The sequence below is a fragment of the Myxine glutinosa genome, chromosome 12 (assembly GCF_964187855.1).
Source record: "Myxine glutinosa chromosome 12, kmMyxGlut1.1, whole genome shotgun sequence".
Lineage (NCBI taxonomy): Eukaryota > Metazoa > Chordata > Myxini > Myxiniformes > Myxinidae > Myxine > Myxine glutinosa.
This window is the reverse complement of record NC_136272.1, coordinates 98,120,196-98,138,545: the sequence shown is the minus strand read 5'-3', so window position 1 is coordinate 98,138,545 and position 18,350 is coordinate 98,120,196. Positions and strand designations below refer to the sequence as shown.

General features: G+C 47.1%; 2 protein-coding genes across 8 annotated transcripts in view; both read left to right on the top strand.

Moving 5' to 3' along the window:
• THOC2 (THO complex subunit 2) overlaps positions 1-15,122 on the top strand; it is a 131,224-nt gene extending 116,102 nt beyond the window's left edge. For 3 of the 7 annotated variants that reach the window (XM_068132157.2, XM_068132156.2, XM_078766119.1), the window contains 6 exons: positions 1,353-1,388; positions 11,218-11,346; positions 11,690-11,756; positions 12,603-12,763; positions 13,300-13,365; positions 14,160-15,122. In XM_068132157.2, the coding sequence (XP_067988258.2) occupies positions 1,353-1,388; positions 11,218-11,346; positions 11,690-11,756; positions 12,603-12,763; positions 13,300-13,365; positions 14,160-14,252 (552 nt within the window). In that variant the 3' untranslated portion in view covers positions 14,253-15,122. Of the gene's footprint in view, positions 1-1,229; positions 1,389-11,217; positions 11,347-11,689; positions 11,757-12,602; positions 12,764-13,299; positions 13,367-14,135 lie in introns of those variants that run through there. The other 4 variants (XM_068132159.2, XM_068132160.2, XM_068132158.2 and 1 more) reach the window with 4 other exon arrangements.
• LOC144888377 (uncharacterized) lies at positions 3,532-4,709 on the top strand. Its single transcript, XM_078766124.1, has 2 exons — positions 3,532-3,643; positions 3,752-4,709. The coding sequence occupies exon 2, from the start codon at positions 3,852-3,854 to the stop codon at positions 4,707-4,709; it is 858 nt and encodes a 285-aa protein (XP_078622250.1). The 5' UTR covers positions 3,532-3,643; positions 3,752-3,851.
• Positions 15,123-18,350: the final 3,228 nt, after the last annotated feature.

The following is an 18,350-nucleotide window of genomic DNA, read 5'->3' as shown; positions in this document are numbered from 1 at the left end:
ATGGTCCTCCTGGTAGCATCTTTTAATCTATATACCCTTTTGTAAATATGGAAAGAAGACAAGTCTATTTTTTGAGAAGATCAAATGGCGTGCACTGTTTTAAGTGCCTTCCTTACACTTTGGTGTGTCCCAGTCCATTTCTGTTTGATCGGCTGAAATGCAAGATCGGGAGACACAATCCACGAGGAAAACGGGTAAAGGTGACAAGACATGGTGGAGTTACTGCCACAACATCGAAGCCTGGAGCAGAGAAGATGAACACGCAGTGGTCTACCCAGACTTCCCACCTGTCTATTTTGTCCTGCTAATATGTTCGAATGGGCCTTCTGCACGGGATATAGCGAGCCACAGGGCGAGTGTGGTGAGCCGGCTCGGCGTTTCTCCAAGTCGGCACTTCTGACGCCTCGCTCGGCACAACACAGCTGGGAGTGGATGGTGATTCCACTTGCTGCCTCTTTCTTCTTCCCCACCTTATCTTACTATACCTGCACAAACCCAAGGAGCAGCTCGGGTCTTCTCCAAGAAACCCGTTAGGCCTCAACCAACGTGGCGGCGCCTCTGCTGATGTTCTGCTATCCATGGTCCACTTGCTCTCCCCATTTCCTCTGGTCCCCCCCCCCCCCCCCCCCCCTTGCAGTGGTCCTTAGTGTAAGTTTCTTGAAGCAGGCCCCGTGTTTTCTGGAGGCAACTCTGCAAAGTGAAGATATTTTCAAGGAGGCTTAAGACGACTCTCTGGCTATCAACGTGTGGCTGACTTAAGCGTGGCACGTTTTATTTTATATTACTTTTCTTCCATCATTTTTCTTTGTAAAAGTTCCATCCCAGCTTTAAATGTCCCTGCTATCATGTATTTGTTTTCGATTATTAATGCTTGAAGTTTGTCGTCCTCTATTCCCCTTTTTAGACCTTTTCCATGACTGATATTTTTGATATTCATTTCGCCCTCTGGTTGCTTTGACTGAATTTCCACCATGATGCAGTTGTCCGTAAGGACTACGCAACTATTGTGAGCCACATTTGCAATTCTTGCAATGGGTTTGCCACAATAAAACAGAAAAGAATCGGATGAGCCAATGTATTTCTCGCTAAATGAAATGTATTTGGGCTCGAGCAATTTCACTGCTTAGTGACTCAATAATGAGGTGGTGCAGGGGTGTGAGTAGCTAAACCGGGAATGGGGAAGAAGTAGACCACCGATCCTTACAGCACGGATGTTAAATGCGCTGCAGTGACTTCCGAGAAAGTGTGAGCTGCAGGTTGGAGGTTTCTGCCGCTGGCCCTGCACCACAGACTTCCAGCTTCAAGAGAAGTCTTCTCCTTACTTGTTCTTCTCCCTCACTCCCCCGATTCAGGACGGCACGGGCGACAACAGGGACATTGTCAGCAAGGTCTGAACACAACAGCAATCGTTGCACGCTGGTCATTTTGTTACTTTTTTTGTCTCCTTCACATATTATATATTTTGTTGAGAATGATGATTGAAAATTGTTGGAAACTAGCAGGGGTCAATCATTAACTGGCTTTAAAAAAAATGATATTCTGCTTTGTCAGTAAAATCTATTACACATGTTCAACCTTGGGGAAATACAGGAACTCCATTTGTGTTTTTGTGTGTCACAAACCAAAGGTCAGAGCTATGGTTTTCCACATAATTATACACGATCTCACCAGTGTAAAATGAGCTGACAGGATGGCCAAGAGGTAAGCACGCTCTCCTCGAAGCTGTCTAGCCTGCGTTTGAATCCCGACCCAGCTATAAACTGTCATCCCGGTGTTTCACAGGCAGGATGATTCACCAATGTGTGTGCCATCCCTCGGATGGACGTTAAACTGGCCTCCGATCTGCCAGCATTCGCTGTTGGATGTAAAAGATCCCACAGTATCCTTTGCGAAGAGAAGAATAGGCGAGCTATCGCCAGCACCCTGAACAAATTACAAATTCCTGCCTTAACCAGTTGAGAGAACTCCATAAACGCCACAGCCACGTCCTCAGACAAAGATACTATCCCACAGCCTTGTGCTGTATACAAACGAAGAAGAACACTGATGTTAAATAGCAGGGCACAGTACCCTGATATTTTAGTGCCTTACCCTAATTATACCCACCTTGGCTTAGCGGTTAGTGTGCCGGCTTGGGATCCTAGGATCCTGGGCTCGAATCCCGATCAATCGCTGAATTAACGCCAGGGTGGTTAACTCAGCCTGTCCTCCTTCCGAGGTCAGCAAATTGAGTACCAGTTCACTGGTAATTCCCTGTGTGTCGCAAGAGGCGACTAAAAGGGTTGGCGGCAGGAAGGGCATCCGGCTGTAAAACATTGCTTCAAAAAGGGGACCACAAAACAACAACAACATGCATTTTAAGGCCATTTTCCCTGCGAGAGCGGGGGTTAGCCTTGCGGTCCCCATGACAATCTTCTCCATTTTGCCCTATTTTCTGCATCTCTCCTTGTTAACCCCCTTGCCCGCATTTCTTCTTCCACCATCTTTAGCCAAGTCTTTCTCGGTCTTCCCCGTCCTCTACTTCCTTCTACATTCATTTCCATCACTCTTCTCAACCAGTCACTTTCATCCTTCCTCAACACATAACCAAACCATCTCAACCTGTTCCTCTTCACAGCATCCATCACAGGCTCTATTCCCATCATCTTTTGCAATTCATCATTTGTCTTCCTCTCTCTCAACGATACTCAGCACATCCACCGAACCATTCGCATTTCCACCCTTTCCAGCCTTCGTTGCTGCTCTACGTTCATTACCCATTTCTCGCTCCCATAAATCATAACACTTCTCACACATGCAGCATACACCTTTCCCTTCAGCTTCAACGACACTCCCCTCCTCGTCAGCATGCCACTCAGTTCCTGAAACGTCTTCCATGCACATCTCACTCTAGCAACCATTGCCGAGTCTGATCCACCTTCTCCATTCAGCATGTCTCCGAGGTAACAAAATGTTTTCACACCTTCCAGCTTCATGCTGTCTCCAAGATCCAACTCAACATTTCCTCCATCTGCAGCTCCCTCTGTGCACACCTTACATTTGAATGTAGCTGCCACACTTGTTACTGACCCTCTCAGACCACTACATTTTTGATGAACCCACTCAGCGCACATTGTACATTGAATGGAGTTCACTCCGACACCCTTCCTGCACACAGCACATGGCCACTTCCCAGTTCTTTCCACCTCACCACATGCTTTGCCACTTGCCATCACCTTCGTCTTTCCGATATTCACCTTCAGACCTTTTGTCTCCATACATTCCTTCCACGTGTTCATCTTTTCCTTCAGTCCATCCATACTTTCCGCAATCAACACCAGATCATCTGCACACAACAACTCCCACGGTAAACCCTCGTTTACGTTCTGAGCCAGCACCTCCATCACAGCTACAAATAGTAGTGGACTTAGTACCGACCCCTGATGCACTCCCACCTTCACCTCAAACTCACCACTGTTCCCGTCCTTTGTCCTTACAGCTGTGCGCGCTCTTTTGTACATTGCCATTGTAGTGAAAATGTATATCAAAGTTGAACCCAGGAGTGATGCCCACTTAAACTGCAGAGGGGCGTCAATAAGACCTCGGACATCCGCGACGCGGAGCCAATCCTGTGACATTTTACTATGACATGTAGTCCTGAACGGTACGTACTCGCACATGTATTCTAGGCTTGCTTGCATTGACTAATATAATCGATCCTCCCTATTTGATGCCAAGATCCTGATATCTATTGCATGATTGTATTTTGCAGGATGATGCTAAAGATCTGATTGAGATTAAACCTACCTATGGGACAAAGTTGTGGACTTGGTTTATTTCACAACACTTAATCTCGATCAAGATCTACGGAAATGGCGGGACACAGGATGATCCATGTACCGATCTTCAGCGCTGACCCTCAAGCTGCGGATTCTGGCTCGGAGTTAGCTCACTGGCTCAGGACACTGGAGAACCAGTTCAAAGCCCAGGAGACCGTTCCCACTGCGGAAACGAAACTGGACGTTCTGCAGACTAAAGTGGACCACCACGTCTACCGGAGCATTGGACGCTGTACGACGTACGATGCCACTGTGGCGGAGCTAAAGCGTATTTACATTAAGAAACGGAGCGTGGTATACACCAGGTATCTGCTCTCATCGCGGTGGCAACAGCCCACTGAGTCGATCGATTGCTTCGCCCAGGAGCTACGACAACTACTAGCGGATAGTACTCAAGAGGTCCGCACTCACGAGCAAGTCCAGGACGATCTTGTCCGAGACGCTTTCGTCTCTGGGATTGGCTCTCCTGCTCTCAGGCTCAGACTTTTGGAGACAGCCGACCTGACGTTCACGGAGGCTCTACGGGTGGCTCACGTCTACACTGAGGCCCGGGAACAATCCACCGCCTATGACCACACACGGGTCGTCGCGGGGACTTCTCAACTCGCGCGACCGGAGAGGGCTACCGCCGAGGATACGGGAGCGGACTCGACCACGCTAGCAGAGCCCCTGGCCGATCCCGAGTGGACTCGGATTCCGGCCTGGCGGCAGCCACGGCGGCCAGGCCAAGGCCTGTACGAAATGCAACGTGTTACTTCTGTGGCAACCGACAGCATCCCAGGTCAGCGTGTCCGGCGCAGGAAGCAATATGCCATTTGTGTTCGACTAAAGGACATTTTGCAAAAGTCTGTCGGAAGACCGCACGGGGCACACGAACTCGCGCGACCTTGAATGGGCTTATCGCCGAGCCAACGGACCGAGCACAGAGCGGGGCGCCTCACCCGACTTTGATGAGCGGTCCTCCTCCTCGTGGGCCCCTGGCTGCACGCTTGACCTTGGTGAGATACATCGGGCCGCCAAAACAAATGGCGCTAACACGACCGACCGCAGAGCGACCGTCCTTGACTGGAATCCGAACGCCCTCCGAAGGCAACTCAAACAAACGACAAGCTCCCGCTTTGACGCAAACGATGCACGTGACACGAGCGCACTCTGACGGCAGCTCGTATGAACTACACGCTCTTGCCTCAGCACGTGAAACTACAGATGGCTGCGATCCTTCTCGCGTGACACGAGCGCCCTCTGACGGCTGCTCGTACGGACTGCAAGCTCCTGAAGCTCCAACTATGCCTTTGACACGAGGGCCCTCCGGAGGCCGCTCAAACGACCGGAAAACTGCAGCCGGCGTGGGCTCCACACGCGAGGCGCGATCTTTTAGCCCGGATGGCTCAATACCTGCCGGATCTTCCGGCCTTGCTCAGGCCATTATTCCACTCATGGTCGAAGGCATTTTTGTGCGGGCTTTAGTCGACACGGGGTCTACGGATAGTTTTATCGATCAACGACTGGTGCGTCAACATGGGTGGCCGGTCCTCGGGACAACACGACGGATCTTCATGGCCTCCCAGGGCCTTCGGCTCAGCACAAAAGGGGAATGTCGATTGAAACTTGTGATAAAGGGACGCATGTTTCCAGATGTACATCTCATGGTCTTGCCTGCTTTATGTGCCGACATTCTGTTAGGACACGATTTTCTTAAGTGGCATGGACGTTTGGAAATGGAATTCGGTGGGACTGACATGCTTGCTGTGTGTGCACTAGCGAAAATGGAAATTGAGCCTCTTTCGCTGTTCCCCAACCTGACCACTGACTGCACTCCTGTAGCGGTGAAATCACGGCGCTACTCACGAGCGGACGCGCAATTCATTGCGGAAGAAACGGCCCAGCTCTTAAAGGAGGGTATCATAGAACCTAGCCGGTCGCCGTGGTGGGCCCAGGTCTTAGTGGTGCGAAGTGAAGCCCACCGCCGACGCATGGTAATCGACTATTCACAGACGGTTAATCGCTTTACACAGCTGGACGCCTACCCCCTACCGGGGATGGACGCGCTGGTACGACAGGTGGCCCAGTACTCAGTCTACAGCACTCTCGATCTGCGTAGTGCGTATCATCAGATCCCCATCTCTAGGGCTGATCGCATCGATACCGCCTTTGAATCGGGTCAAAGGTTATACCAGTTCACCCGATTACCTTTTGGGGTGACGAACAGGGTCGCCTGTTTTCAGAGGGCTATGGACGACCTCGTTACTAAGGAGAACTTGACAGATGTCTTTGTATATCTGGACAATCTTACGGTTTGTGGGTATGACCAGGGGCATCATGCTGCTAATCTGAAGCGCTTCCTCGAGGTCGCGCAGAGGTATCGCCTAACCATGAATGAGGCTAAGTGTCGTTACTCTCGACGCACGATAGATCTTCTGGGGTACACCGTGACCCATGGCTCTGTCTCTCCCGATAAGGAGCGTCTGCGACCTTTGCTCGATATGGCTCCGCCTAGCGATCGAGCTTCGCTGAAGCGCGCTCTCGGGCTGTTCACCCACTATTCGAAGTGGGTGCAAAATTTCTCTGCGAAGCTCCGCCCCCTTGTGGCCTGCGACACGTTCCCCATGGGCCCAGCCGCCCTGGCAGCCTTCGGGGGCCTTAAGGCCGACATCGCTGGCGCCGCTGTGGCGACGATCGACGAGAGCGAATCTTTCGTCTTAGAAAGTGATGCCTCGGATCATGCGATAGCGGCGGCGACTCTCCCAGGGGGGGGCGCCCGGTGGCTTTCTTTTTGCGGACTCTCACCTCCGCTGAGCGGAGGCATTCGTCTGTCGAAAAGGAAGCGTACGCCATCGTTGAGTCGATTCGGCGATGGCGACCGTACTTACTCGGGCGATGCTTCCAAATCATCACGGACCAACAAAGCGTCGCGTTCATGTACGACACCCTACATGCTCAACGCATTAAGAATGAGAAAATCACTCGCTGGCGTATCGAACTCGCCGACTTCTGCTACACCATCAAATATCGCCCAGGGAAGGATAACCTGGTCGCCGACGCCTTATCGAGGCTGGCTACGTGCACGGGTATCGTTACTCTGGAGGGTCTGCGCGCTTTGCACGGCACTATGTGTCATCCTGGGGTGACGCGATTTGCTCATTTTGTGCGTAGTGGTAATCTGCCGTACTCGATTGAGGACATCCGCCGGATCTGCCGCGACTGCGCTATATGTGCGGAAATCAAACTGCGTTTTTACAACCCTCCCATGGGGATGCTGGTTAGGGCTACTAGACCGTGGGAGAGATTGGCAATGGATTTCAAAGCGCCGCTGCCGGTGTCGAGTAACTCTCGTTATCTGCTCACTGTCGTAGATGAGTACTCGCGATTCCCCTTTGCTTACACGTGCGTGGATATGACGGCTGCCACGGTCATACGGTGCCTGCAGAATTTGTTTTCTATGTTCGGGTATCCGGCCTACGTGCATACCGATCTGGGTGCGGTGTTCCTGTCCCAGGACGTGAGGGGTTACTTGCTCCAAAATAATGTCGCTTCGAGTTACACCACACCGTACAGGCTCCAGGCGAATAGGCAGGTCGAACGCTTCAATGGGATTATATGGAGGGCCGTCATGCTAAGTCTCAGGACCCTCGGCCGTGGCCTCGATAAATGGGCTTGGTCGCTACCTGCGGCGCTGAACTCGATCAGGGCTCTACTATGTACGGCCACCAACCAGACTCCTCACGAGAGACTGTTCCACCACCCTAGAAGCTCGGGTAGTATCCGATCTTTACCCAGTTGGCTCGCTGAGCCGGGGCCGGCCTATCTCAAACGTGCGGTTCGCACAAGCAAGTACGACCCCTTAGTGGATAAGGTGCAGGTACTCCAGGCTAATCCCGAGCATGCTCGTGTGATGACGGCAGATGGACGCGAGTCCACTGTCTCCGTACGCCAACTCGCCCCATGTGGGGTCATCGACCCTTATGGGGATATCGACGAACCGATCTACGAGTCTATGGACTCCCCCGAAGCTTCCTCTATGGAACATCTGCCGTCCCTTCCTTCGTCAAATACACCCCTGCATGAAGGCCCTGAGATGCCCCCTCCGACACCTGCCTCCAGCGGCTACTCCGATGCAGGGGACTCTGGGCTTGGGGAGGCCGTACCCGGTAGTTTCCGGACCCGTGCTGGCAGAGTAATTCGCCACCCTGACCGCTACGGATGGACCGACTGACACGGAATGACGTCCCCAATCAATTAATGCTGACGCACGCTTGATTCCTGCCTAGCGGCAGTTTAGTTCTAACGGCGGGGAGAATGTAGTGAAAATGTATATCAAAGTTGAACCCAGGAGTGATGCCCACTTAAACCGCAGAGGGGCGTCTAGAAGACCTCGGACATCCGCGACGCGGAGCCACTCCTGTGACATTTTACTATGACATGTAGTCCTGAACGGTACGTACTCGCACATGTATTCTAGGCTTGCTTGCATTGACTAATATAATCGATCCTCCCTATTTGATGCCAAGATCCTGATATCTATTGCATGATTGTATTTTGCAGGATGATGCTAAATATCTGATTGAGATTAAACCTACCTATAGTTGTGGACTTGGTTTATTTCACAACAGCCATTACTACTCTGATCAACCATTCCTCCACTCCTAACTTCCTCAATGCCCATGTCACTACTTCACGTGGAACCATATCTAATGCTTTCTCCAGATCAACAAACCCAAGAAACAACTTCGTCTTCTCCATGTTCTTCTCCTGCAACTGCCTCACAATAAAGAGTGCGTCTGTCGTTCCTCTTCCTGGCATAAATCCAAACTGCATTTAGTCGATCTTCACCTTCTTCCTTATCCTCCTCTCCAACACCCTTTCCAATACCTTCATTCCATGCTCCAATTACATTATCGCTCGGTACGAGCCACACTCCAGAGGGTCACCTTTCCCCTTGCATAGAGCGACGAGGGTACTCAGTTCCCAATCCACTGGAATGCGGCCTTCTTTCACCACCAGATTACAGATCTCTGTCATTCTCTTCACACCCCAACTTCCTGCTGCCTTCAACATATCTCCCACAACTCCCGTTGGCCCTCCCGCTTTTCTACTCTTCATTGCTTTTATCGCTTCCTCAACTTCCTACTCAGTTATCTTCTCTGCCGGTCCTAAAACTGGGTTACTCTCTATGTTGCCATCCCATTCATTCTCTGTATTCAACAGCATTTCCATATATCTTTTCCATCTTCCTTTAATTCCATCAGGGTCCACAACAATTTGTCCCACTTCATCCTTCAAGCAACTCACCCCCATCACATCACACCTCTCTTTCGCTATCTGCTTTGCAATCCTGAATACCGCTCTCTGACCCTCTTCCGAATCCAAGCGTTCTCCGAACATTTTCCTACATGCCTCCTGCGCCTTTGCTACCTCTTTTTTTGCAGCCTTCTTGGCTGCCTTATAACTTTCATGCTCTGCTGTTTCTACTCCCGTACCCTTCGCCTTCTGCCACTCCTTGAACTTCTTCCTCTTCTCATCAATCCTCTTTCCAACTTCATCATCCCACCACCATGTTTCCGAGTGCCTTGGTGGTCCTTTTGTCCATCCACATACCTCACCAACGGCTCCCAACAGACTATCTTTCATTGACATCCAACCACCTTCAAGCTCAACCACATCATCCTCCACCCTACTCAGCCTCTCTTTTAATGCCTCCCTTACTGTCACCTCTTTCAACCTCCACACCTTCATTCTCTGTTGGTACTTCACCCGCTGAGCTCTCCTCGCACCTTTCACCCTTATGTCGCAGACAACCAAGTGGTGCTGTGTAACAGCCTCCTCCCCCGGGATCACCTTTGTGTCCCGGAGGTGCCCCCTATCTCGCCTACGCTCCATCAGGTAGTCAACGATTGTCGTCAACCCACCTGACGTGTATGTAACATTGTAACAAGCTTATTATCCACTTTCTGGAACTGAGTATTACAAATCAGCTCCATCAGCAAACTCCAAAATCCTTTCACCTTCTCCATTCCTCACACCATATCCGTAACCCCCATGAACTCCCTCAAAACCGTCCATACTCCTTCCCACATGTCCATTTAGGTCTCCTCCTACCACAACAACTTCCTCATCTTTCACGTTTTCCATCAGCTTCTCGATCGCACACCAGAACTTGTCCTTCTCTTCATCGCCCCGACCAACCTGCGGCGCATATCCCGAGATGACGTTCACCAAGAGCTTTCCAATCATCATTTTCATCATCATCAACCTATCACTCACTCGTCACTCTCACCACACTGTCTACAAACTCCTCAGAAAACAGGACACCAACACCATTCACGCCCTCCGGGCACCCTTGCCACACAAACTTGTATTTCTGTCCCTGCCTACCCTTCACCATTCTCACACCACTTCCCTTCCATCTCGTCTCTTGCACACAACATATGTCCACGCTTCTTCTGACCAATACTTCCACCACTTCTGATCTCCCTGTCATTGTCCCTACATTCCATGTCCCAAACCTCAGAAACCGATCTCCACTTCGGGCTGTACCCTGCCCATGTGTAGTTGTAATTGTCATGGTTCTCTTTTTGAGGCAATGTTTTTATGGCCGGATGCCCTTCCTGACGCCAACCCTCTTTGTCGCCTCTTACGACACGCAGTGATACGGTGTACCTATTCTAAACCAGGGTACACACTGGGAAAAAAAAAAAAGGGGGGGGACCACAGTGCCCAAAAAAGGCCAACCACTGCGCTACAGGGGAAAATGGCCTCTAAAGGTGGTTCCTTGACTTCATTTGTTTTGCTTTTGTTGTTTTGTTGTTTAATTTTGTTTAACTTGACTATGTTGTTTGCTTTTAAAATATATATATATAGTCAATGAAGGTGGTGTTGCAGATATGCTGCACCCACTCTTTTACAATGAACCAATCGTATCCCAAATTGTGCTTCACCATTACTATCCCCTTTCAAAATTCGCTTTTCGCTATTTCACATTAACATACCTTTCAAACTTCATTAGTGATGCCTGAACCATGAGACCTCGATCACTCTGTACCTGTTTGTGACTCGCACAGACGCAGGTGGTGGCGAAAGTGACGGGAGTGTTGTGAATGAGGGAGGGAGTGGGGAGTGAAAAAGGGCCCTTTTCATGCCATAGGTTTCCATGTCCATGTTTGTTTTCCCCCTGCCCTCTTCTATTTACTTATTTAGTTTTGAACACAAGGTTTAGGCCAAACGTTTGATGAGAATTTTATTTTAAGATTCCAATTGAAAAGCTTTTCGTTTTCGCCAAGTGTTCATACACCTTTCTGCTCTAAATTCCCATCATGCATCTGATGTTTGCCATTCCCCTTTTCCTCTCCTCCTTTACCCCAACCTTTCTCATCCCCGCTACTTCCTCCTCCATCCGCAATAGCGTCACAGCCCTCAACAGGCCAGTGGCCGTTCGATGCACTGTGGTGACAAGCAGGAACAAGATTCGACTGCAGAGCATACTCACTTGCGCTCACACACTCACGACAAAGAGAAGAAGGAGCGCAAACGGGTACGAATAAGCAGAACTGTGTATTTTTTTGGAGTGCTCTTCTCTCGTATGCAGCACAAGGCTGTATGGTAACATCATTAGCTGAGGGCGTGGCTGTGCCGCCGATGCATCGCCCTGTAGGTTCGTACAGGAATTCGTAATTTGTTCATGGTGACAGCGTTAGTTCATCTCCTCTTCACAAAGGACACCATCTTTGATCTTTTAAGTCCACCAACTAATGTCGGCAGAGGGTACACCGAGTTCAACGTCCATTCAAGGGACGGCACACACAAGTACTTGGTGTTAGGGAGCTCGCGTGAAGGCCTGTACAAGGCGATAATTGCTTTCAAATCTTTCGTCTCAGGATCACACTGTGAACGATCGAGAAACTGCTGCTGAATTGAAGCGCCGTAAAGAAGAAAATGGTTTGAGTAAGTACCATTAAATTGAAGATGTTTAGATAAATCTGTCGATGATAGTCCATGATGTTTATAATCGGTTTTTGTTGCTGTCATTAAAATCTCACCTGTAAAATATTTCTCTGAGATGGTTATTATAAAAATATGTACCCTGTTGTACACCTGCCTACCTCTATGCAAATTGCTTATTTTGTGTACAAACCTTTGTTAATAAAACTGCTACTAGCTAGTCTATGAAAACTGTTTGCCAAAAAAATATTGGAAGGCCTAACTACTAAAACATGCAAACTGGTGTAACTAAGTATTACAGTATGGCGTAGATAGGAGATTGCAAACAGCTGGTGGTAGTTTGAAAGATCCATATTCAAAACGTAAGGCAGCTCCATCAACTTGTACAGCTGGCCGGCCTGCTAGGCTCAGATCGGACATTTCAACAAATGCCTCCAAAAAGGTGTTCGTGTTGGGTATCCCTCACAATCTCTAAGGTATCCCTCACACCTTCACATGACGATAATGCAATCCTGGATGAAGACCACGCCCGACGGTCGAAATGTCAGACCTGAGGCTGGTCAGATGGTTATCTGTATAAGTTTGGTTCTATAAACTGCAGGTTGTTCCATACACTCAAAGGTGAACTTCCTACCTCGGATCAAGGATGCTATCGAGCTTTGACAGAGTGTTTACATGGACACTTCCATTTTTAATTTTTTTTTCCTTTAACTACATTACATGTCTTACCACTAAAAATCCAGTTTGTTTTCCCTGTTTTGCTTTTGTTAACAATTTATCCACAATTACTTTAATTGAGTTTGACAGACCTGCCATCCTGTGAGACCTTTTGCGTCGACCTTTTCGCAGACTTGTCTGGCAGACACAGCAGTAAGAGCCGTAGTCCATCTGGATCGCCGGCGGTGGTTGAGAAAGATAAAGAAAAAAGCCGCAACTCTGGCAAGGGATCCAGCAGCAAAGAGAGAGACAGATCTGCAGACAAAAGTGGACATTTGTCTACGAGCAGGAAGGTTGGTGTTTTCCTTCTGGTGTCGTTGAAAATGTGGCACACGTTCTGGGCATCGTTTTTTTGCTTCAAATTTGAGGGGCTTTTTGTGGTTTAATCCTAAATTCAGTATTTCCTCCTTACAATTGAAGATGTACATTTTTTACATATGTCACCGAAGATGAATGAATGGATGGATGAAGGTTATGTCTTCACCCATGTCTTCTGTGTGTCTGTCTGTCAGCAAGATAACTCAAAAAGTTATGTTTTTTTAAATGTTTTAGTTTTTAACGCAATCAGAGTGAAGGGGTGGATTGTATGAAGACTATAGGGAGGAAACCAACATGATCCCAGTGTTTGGCATGGCTTGTTTGAGCTTCCTGATTAGCCTGATCATCACGTGGTCACAGAAGGCCTAAAATGTTTCTGATCTCGTTTATTGGCACTTTAATCAGTATGTGCAACACCCCTTGGTTGTTTGCCTTTTTGATCCAGCTAAGACTCGTCTGACATAACACCAAGTATTTTGCTGCCCGACTCATTTGCTGTGCTGTGTGTCAGGACATGCACCATGAGAAGGAGAAAGAAAAAAAGGAAGGTTTTCGGTGTAAAGAAGAAAAGAAACAATATCCTTTTTGATGGCGGATTTTGGATGATCGTCGTGCATTGTGCTGCTTTGGTTTTTACGGCGTAGCCCGTAGGGCAATGCCATCTAGAACAGTATTTGTCTGTCTGTATGTATGTGCCCACAAACATACACCAATCAGAGCTGAGGATCTTGTCACATGACAGGGGGACAGCGTTTAGTAACATTACAGTTGCATATTTTACTAAAGGGAAATATAATAACCTGTGAAACGTTTTGTGGTCCCAGCATGTGTCGTAAGGTCGGTAGGAGGTTTCAGAAATTCCTCAATACAATTATGATTTTGAAATCCGATCGACATGGATCTTGCTCCGGAATCTGGAAGTGAACAGATGAATGACGGTTCGCTGGTTTGATAATATCTTGATAGAATCGTGATTTAGCATTATATTTTGATATATTAATACCATAGTATTAATTTCTGATAGGAATGATGAATGATGCTGTTTGGAATAAAAATATAGAGATATTGAGTTTAAAGCAGAATGAGGAAATGACGTAAGGGTTTCCATCCGTGACATTCGAGGATTCCCCATTTGCAGTTTCCCCATTTGCAGTTTCGCCATTGACTGGATTATAGCAAAATTCAGAGTGGGTACGTTTATTGTCCAAGTCCTTCACGAACCTGATGTCAATGCCTGACGTTCGACTGAAGGTGGCACGGGAATGTGGAATTTATTCGTTATAATTATTACTAAACTAAGACTGTGCCCTGTGTGTTCGCTGTATTTTGCTTCCTTAACTGCAGTACTCATAAATCCTCCTCCGACAAACACAGATGATTGCAAGACCATCTCCTTCGGTGAAACTCAGACATCTCCAGACTTTGACGTTCTCGGCTAAGGAAGGGAGGACAAAAACAGTGTGAATGCCCAGGTTTGAGGATCACTAGTGCTCCTGAACTTGAATTAACAAAGCCACAGCAGTACAAACTTTGAACTCCATTCCTCGCAGTAGTTCCTGTTGTAAGCTCCATCATAGTCCAAGTAGCAAAGAGTGCTCCACCCGAGATGAGAAGCTCTTACCATGTGATGGCAACATTTCTGTAATTTCAGAAAATAAGTTTACCGGGCCCACATCGGTATGCTTTGGTGGCATCTGCATTAAGGTTTCTCGTTTCCCAAAATCGTGTCTGTTTGGCGACTATGTTTGAGAAACGTCACGTGACCTTCACATGCTATCAGTTTCAGTGATGTCAAAAGCACCCTGGAGTGTCCCGAAGCAATCCATAACCTACTGTGGCAGCAGCCTCGAGCGGTTTCCTTTGCTCATGAAGGGGAAACCTCGCAAGTCAGATTCTTTTGGGTTTTTTTTTTTAAGGATTTTTACCTGAGCTTGTATAGTACCTTTTAAACTGTCATGATGACCTCACAATCTCACTCATCAAATTAATCAGAGGAACCCCTTCTGCTGGGATAATAAAGAGTGGGAGAAACTGAGCTTGTTTATCCACACACCTCACCACCCCTCCTCCCCCATTCCCTCCATCCCACACTCCCTTGAATCTCTCCTGTAAACTTTCGTATCTTGGGATCTCCTTGTGCATACTCTCCTTGATCTTGTTTCGACCAAACATTTTTCTTGCACATAAACTTCTCGTGCTGGTTTATTGTATATTTTTGCTTCCTTTTGTCTCGGTGGAAAAAGAGACAATATGCCACATATCTCCAATTTGGAATGTTTTGTTAATGTTGGTGTGTTGAAATTTAATAAAGCTTCTTTTTAAAAGTGTAAAGAAGTTTTTTTTTTTTTTTGGTTTTTTAAAAATTATTATTATCAATTCTGTTTGTTTATTACTTGCAAAATCGAAGATTTTTCAAGTATATTGGTCAGTTGCGTTTCTTATTCTGTCTGTCTGTTTGTTTGTCACTGGCCTACTGGTCACAATTCTAAACCGATCGTCACGAAACTTCACCCAATTGTAGAGGTCGTCACGATTGAGAAGCATATTGATTTTGAGGTCTGAGGTCATCTGGAGGTCAAATTTCTAAAATCGCCATTTTAAATCCGATTGACTTCAAAATTGAACAGCATTTGCATATTGTCACTAAATAGGGAAACCCAACTATTTCTGAGGTCAAAAGGTCAAATGTCAACTCTAGGTCAAACTTCCCAAATCGTAAATTTTCATCTGAAAAACCACCAATTTTCATCCGATTGAATTGAAAATTGAACAGCATTTGCATAGTGCCTCACTGAATTGGGAAACCAACTATTTTTTAGGTCAAAGGTCAGCTATAGGTCAAACTCTTTAAAAATCAATTTTCATCCAAAAATCATCACTTTTAGTCCTATTGACCCAAGCTTTGATCAAGATCGTTAATTTTGATCTTTATGAAATGGACAATTTGCTGGATCAATTGCAACCTTTTTTTTCGGGGGATGGAAGGTACAAGCGCTTTTTATTGTGAGGCAGTTGCAGGAGAAGTACATCGAAAAGAGGAAGAAGTTGTTTCTTGGGTTTGTTGATCTGGAGAAAGCATTCGATAGGGTTCCACGCGAAGTATTGACATGGGCATTGAGGAAGTTAGGAGTGGAGGAATGGTTGATCAGAGTAGTGATGGCAATGTACAAAAGAGTGCGCACAGCTCTAAGGACGATGGACGGGAACAGTGGTGAGTTTGAGGTGAAGGTGGGAGTGCATCAGGGGTCGGTACTAAGTCCACTACTATTTGTAGCTGTGATGGAGGTGCTGGCTCAGAACGTAAACGAGGGTTTACCGTGGGAGTTGTATGCAGATGATCTGGTGTTGATTGCATAAAGTATGGATGGACTGAAGGAGAAGATGAACAAGTGGAAGGAATGTATGGAGACAAAAGGTCTGAAGGTGAATATCGGAAAAACGAAGGTGATGGCAAGTGGTAAAGCATGTGGTGAGGTGGAAAGAACTGGGAAGTGGCCGTGTGCAGTGTGTAGGAAGGGTGTCGGAGTGAATTCCATTCAATGTACAATGTGCGCTGAGTGGGTTCATCAAAAATGTAGTGGTTTGAGAGGGTCATTAACCAGTGTGGCAGCTACATTCAAGTGTAAGGTGTGCACAGAGGGAGCTGCAGATGGAGGAAATGTTGAGTTGGATCTTGGAGACGGCGTGAAGCTGGAAGGCAGGAAAACATTTTGTTACCTAGGAGACGTGCTGAATGGAGAAGGTGGATCAGACTCGGCAACGGTTGCTGGAGTGAGATGTGCATGGAAGAAGTTTCAGGAACTGAGTGGCGTGCTGATGAGGAGGGGAGTGTCGTTGAAGCTGAAGGGAAAGGTGTATGCTGCATGTGTGAGAAGTGTTATGATTTATGGGAGCGAGACATGGGTAATGAACGTAGAGCAGCAACGAAGGCTGGAAAGGGTGGAAATGCGAATGGTTCGGTGGATGTGCGGAGTATCGTTGAGAGAGAGGAAGACAAATGATGAATTGGGAAAGATGATGGGAATAGAGCTTATGATTGATGCTGTGAAGAGAAACAGTTTGAGATGGCTTGGTCATGTGTTGAGGAAGGATGAAAGTGACTGGTTGAGAAGAGTGATGGAAGTGAATGTAGAAGGACGTCGAGGACAGGGAAGACTGAGAAGGACTTGGCTAAATATGGTCGAAGAAGAAATGCGGGCAAGGGGGTTAACAAGGGGAGATGCAGAAAATAGGGCAAAATGGATAAGATTGTCATGGGGACCGCAAGGCTAACCCCCGCACTTGCAGGGAAAATGGCCTTTAAATGCCTGTTGTTTGTTGTTGATGGAAGGGGGTGGGGGGTGGGTGGATTTTGGAAGTATCGTGCTCTGCATGACGTCCACTTCTTCTGTCTGTTTTTTACTTGCAAAATCGAAGATTTTTTAAGTATATTGGTCTGTTGCGTTTGTGGTTCTGTCTGTCTGTTTGTTTGTTTGTCTGTGTCACCGGCCTACAGTTCACAATTCCAATCCGATCGTCACAAAACTTCACCAAGTTGTATCGGTCGTCCCAATTGAGAAACCTATTGATTTTGAGGTCAAAGGTCATCTGGAGGTCAAATTTCTAAAATCGCCATTTTAAATCCGATTGACTTGAAAATTGAATAGCATTTGTATATTGTCACTAAATTGGGAAATGAATTATTTTTGAGGTCAAAAGGTCAAAGGTCCTCAAGGTCAAATTTTAAAAATCATCAATTTCCATCTAAAAAGCTGTCAATTTTCATCCGATTGACTTGAAAATAGAACAGCATTTGCGTATTGCCTCGCTGAATTGGGAAACCAACTATTTTTTGAGGTCAAAAGGTCAACTCAAGGTCAAACTTCTAAAATCATCATTTTTCATCTGAAAAATCGTCACTTTTCATCCTGTTGACCTTAGCTTTGATCAAGATCGTAAATTTTAATCTTCACGAAATGGACAATTTGCTGTAACAATGGAAAACTTTTGGGGGGCAGGGGGGTGGATTTTGCAACTATCGTGCTCCACATGACGTCTTCTTGTTACTTGCAAAAGCGAAGATTTTTCAAGTATATTGGTCGGTTGCGTTTGTGGTTCTGTCTGTCTGTTATTTTGTTTCTCTGTTTGTCACCGGCCGACAGGTCACAATTCTAAACCGATCGTCAGGACACTTCACCCAGTTGTAGGGGTCGTCACAATTGAGAAGCCCATTGATTTTGAGGTCATTTGGAAGTCAAATTTCTGAAATCGCCATTTTTTATCCGAATGACTTGAAAATTGAACAGCGTTTGTATTGTTGCGGTTTTGAGTTTGTACAGTCAGTATAATAAAGGTTAAAATTTCCCTCTCATAGTTCGTCACACAAGCAACATGTAGCCTCGCGATAGTGTAGTTATTTCTTAGTATTTGTGAGCTTAGTCCTTTTCCTATGTTAGTTCTGTGTTGAGTAGAGTCAGGAGAATAGGTCCTACTTCTACTGACTCTCCAGCCTCTCTAGCCTCATGCCCCTTTGCGCTTACTTTGATTCATTTTGGGCGAATTAGCACGAGGCAGGCCTAGGAG

Coding starts and splice junctions, on each gene's coding strand:
- LOC144888377 (XM_078766124.1), top strand. CDS start 3,852: ATGGCGGGACACAGGATGATCCATGTACCGATCTTCAGCGCTGACCCT.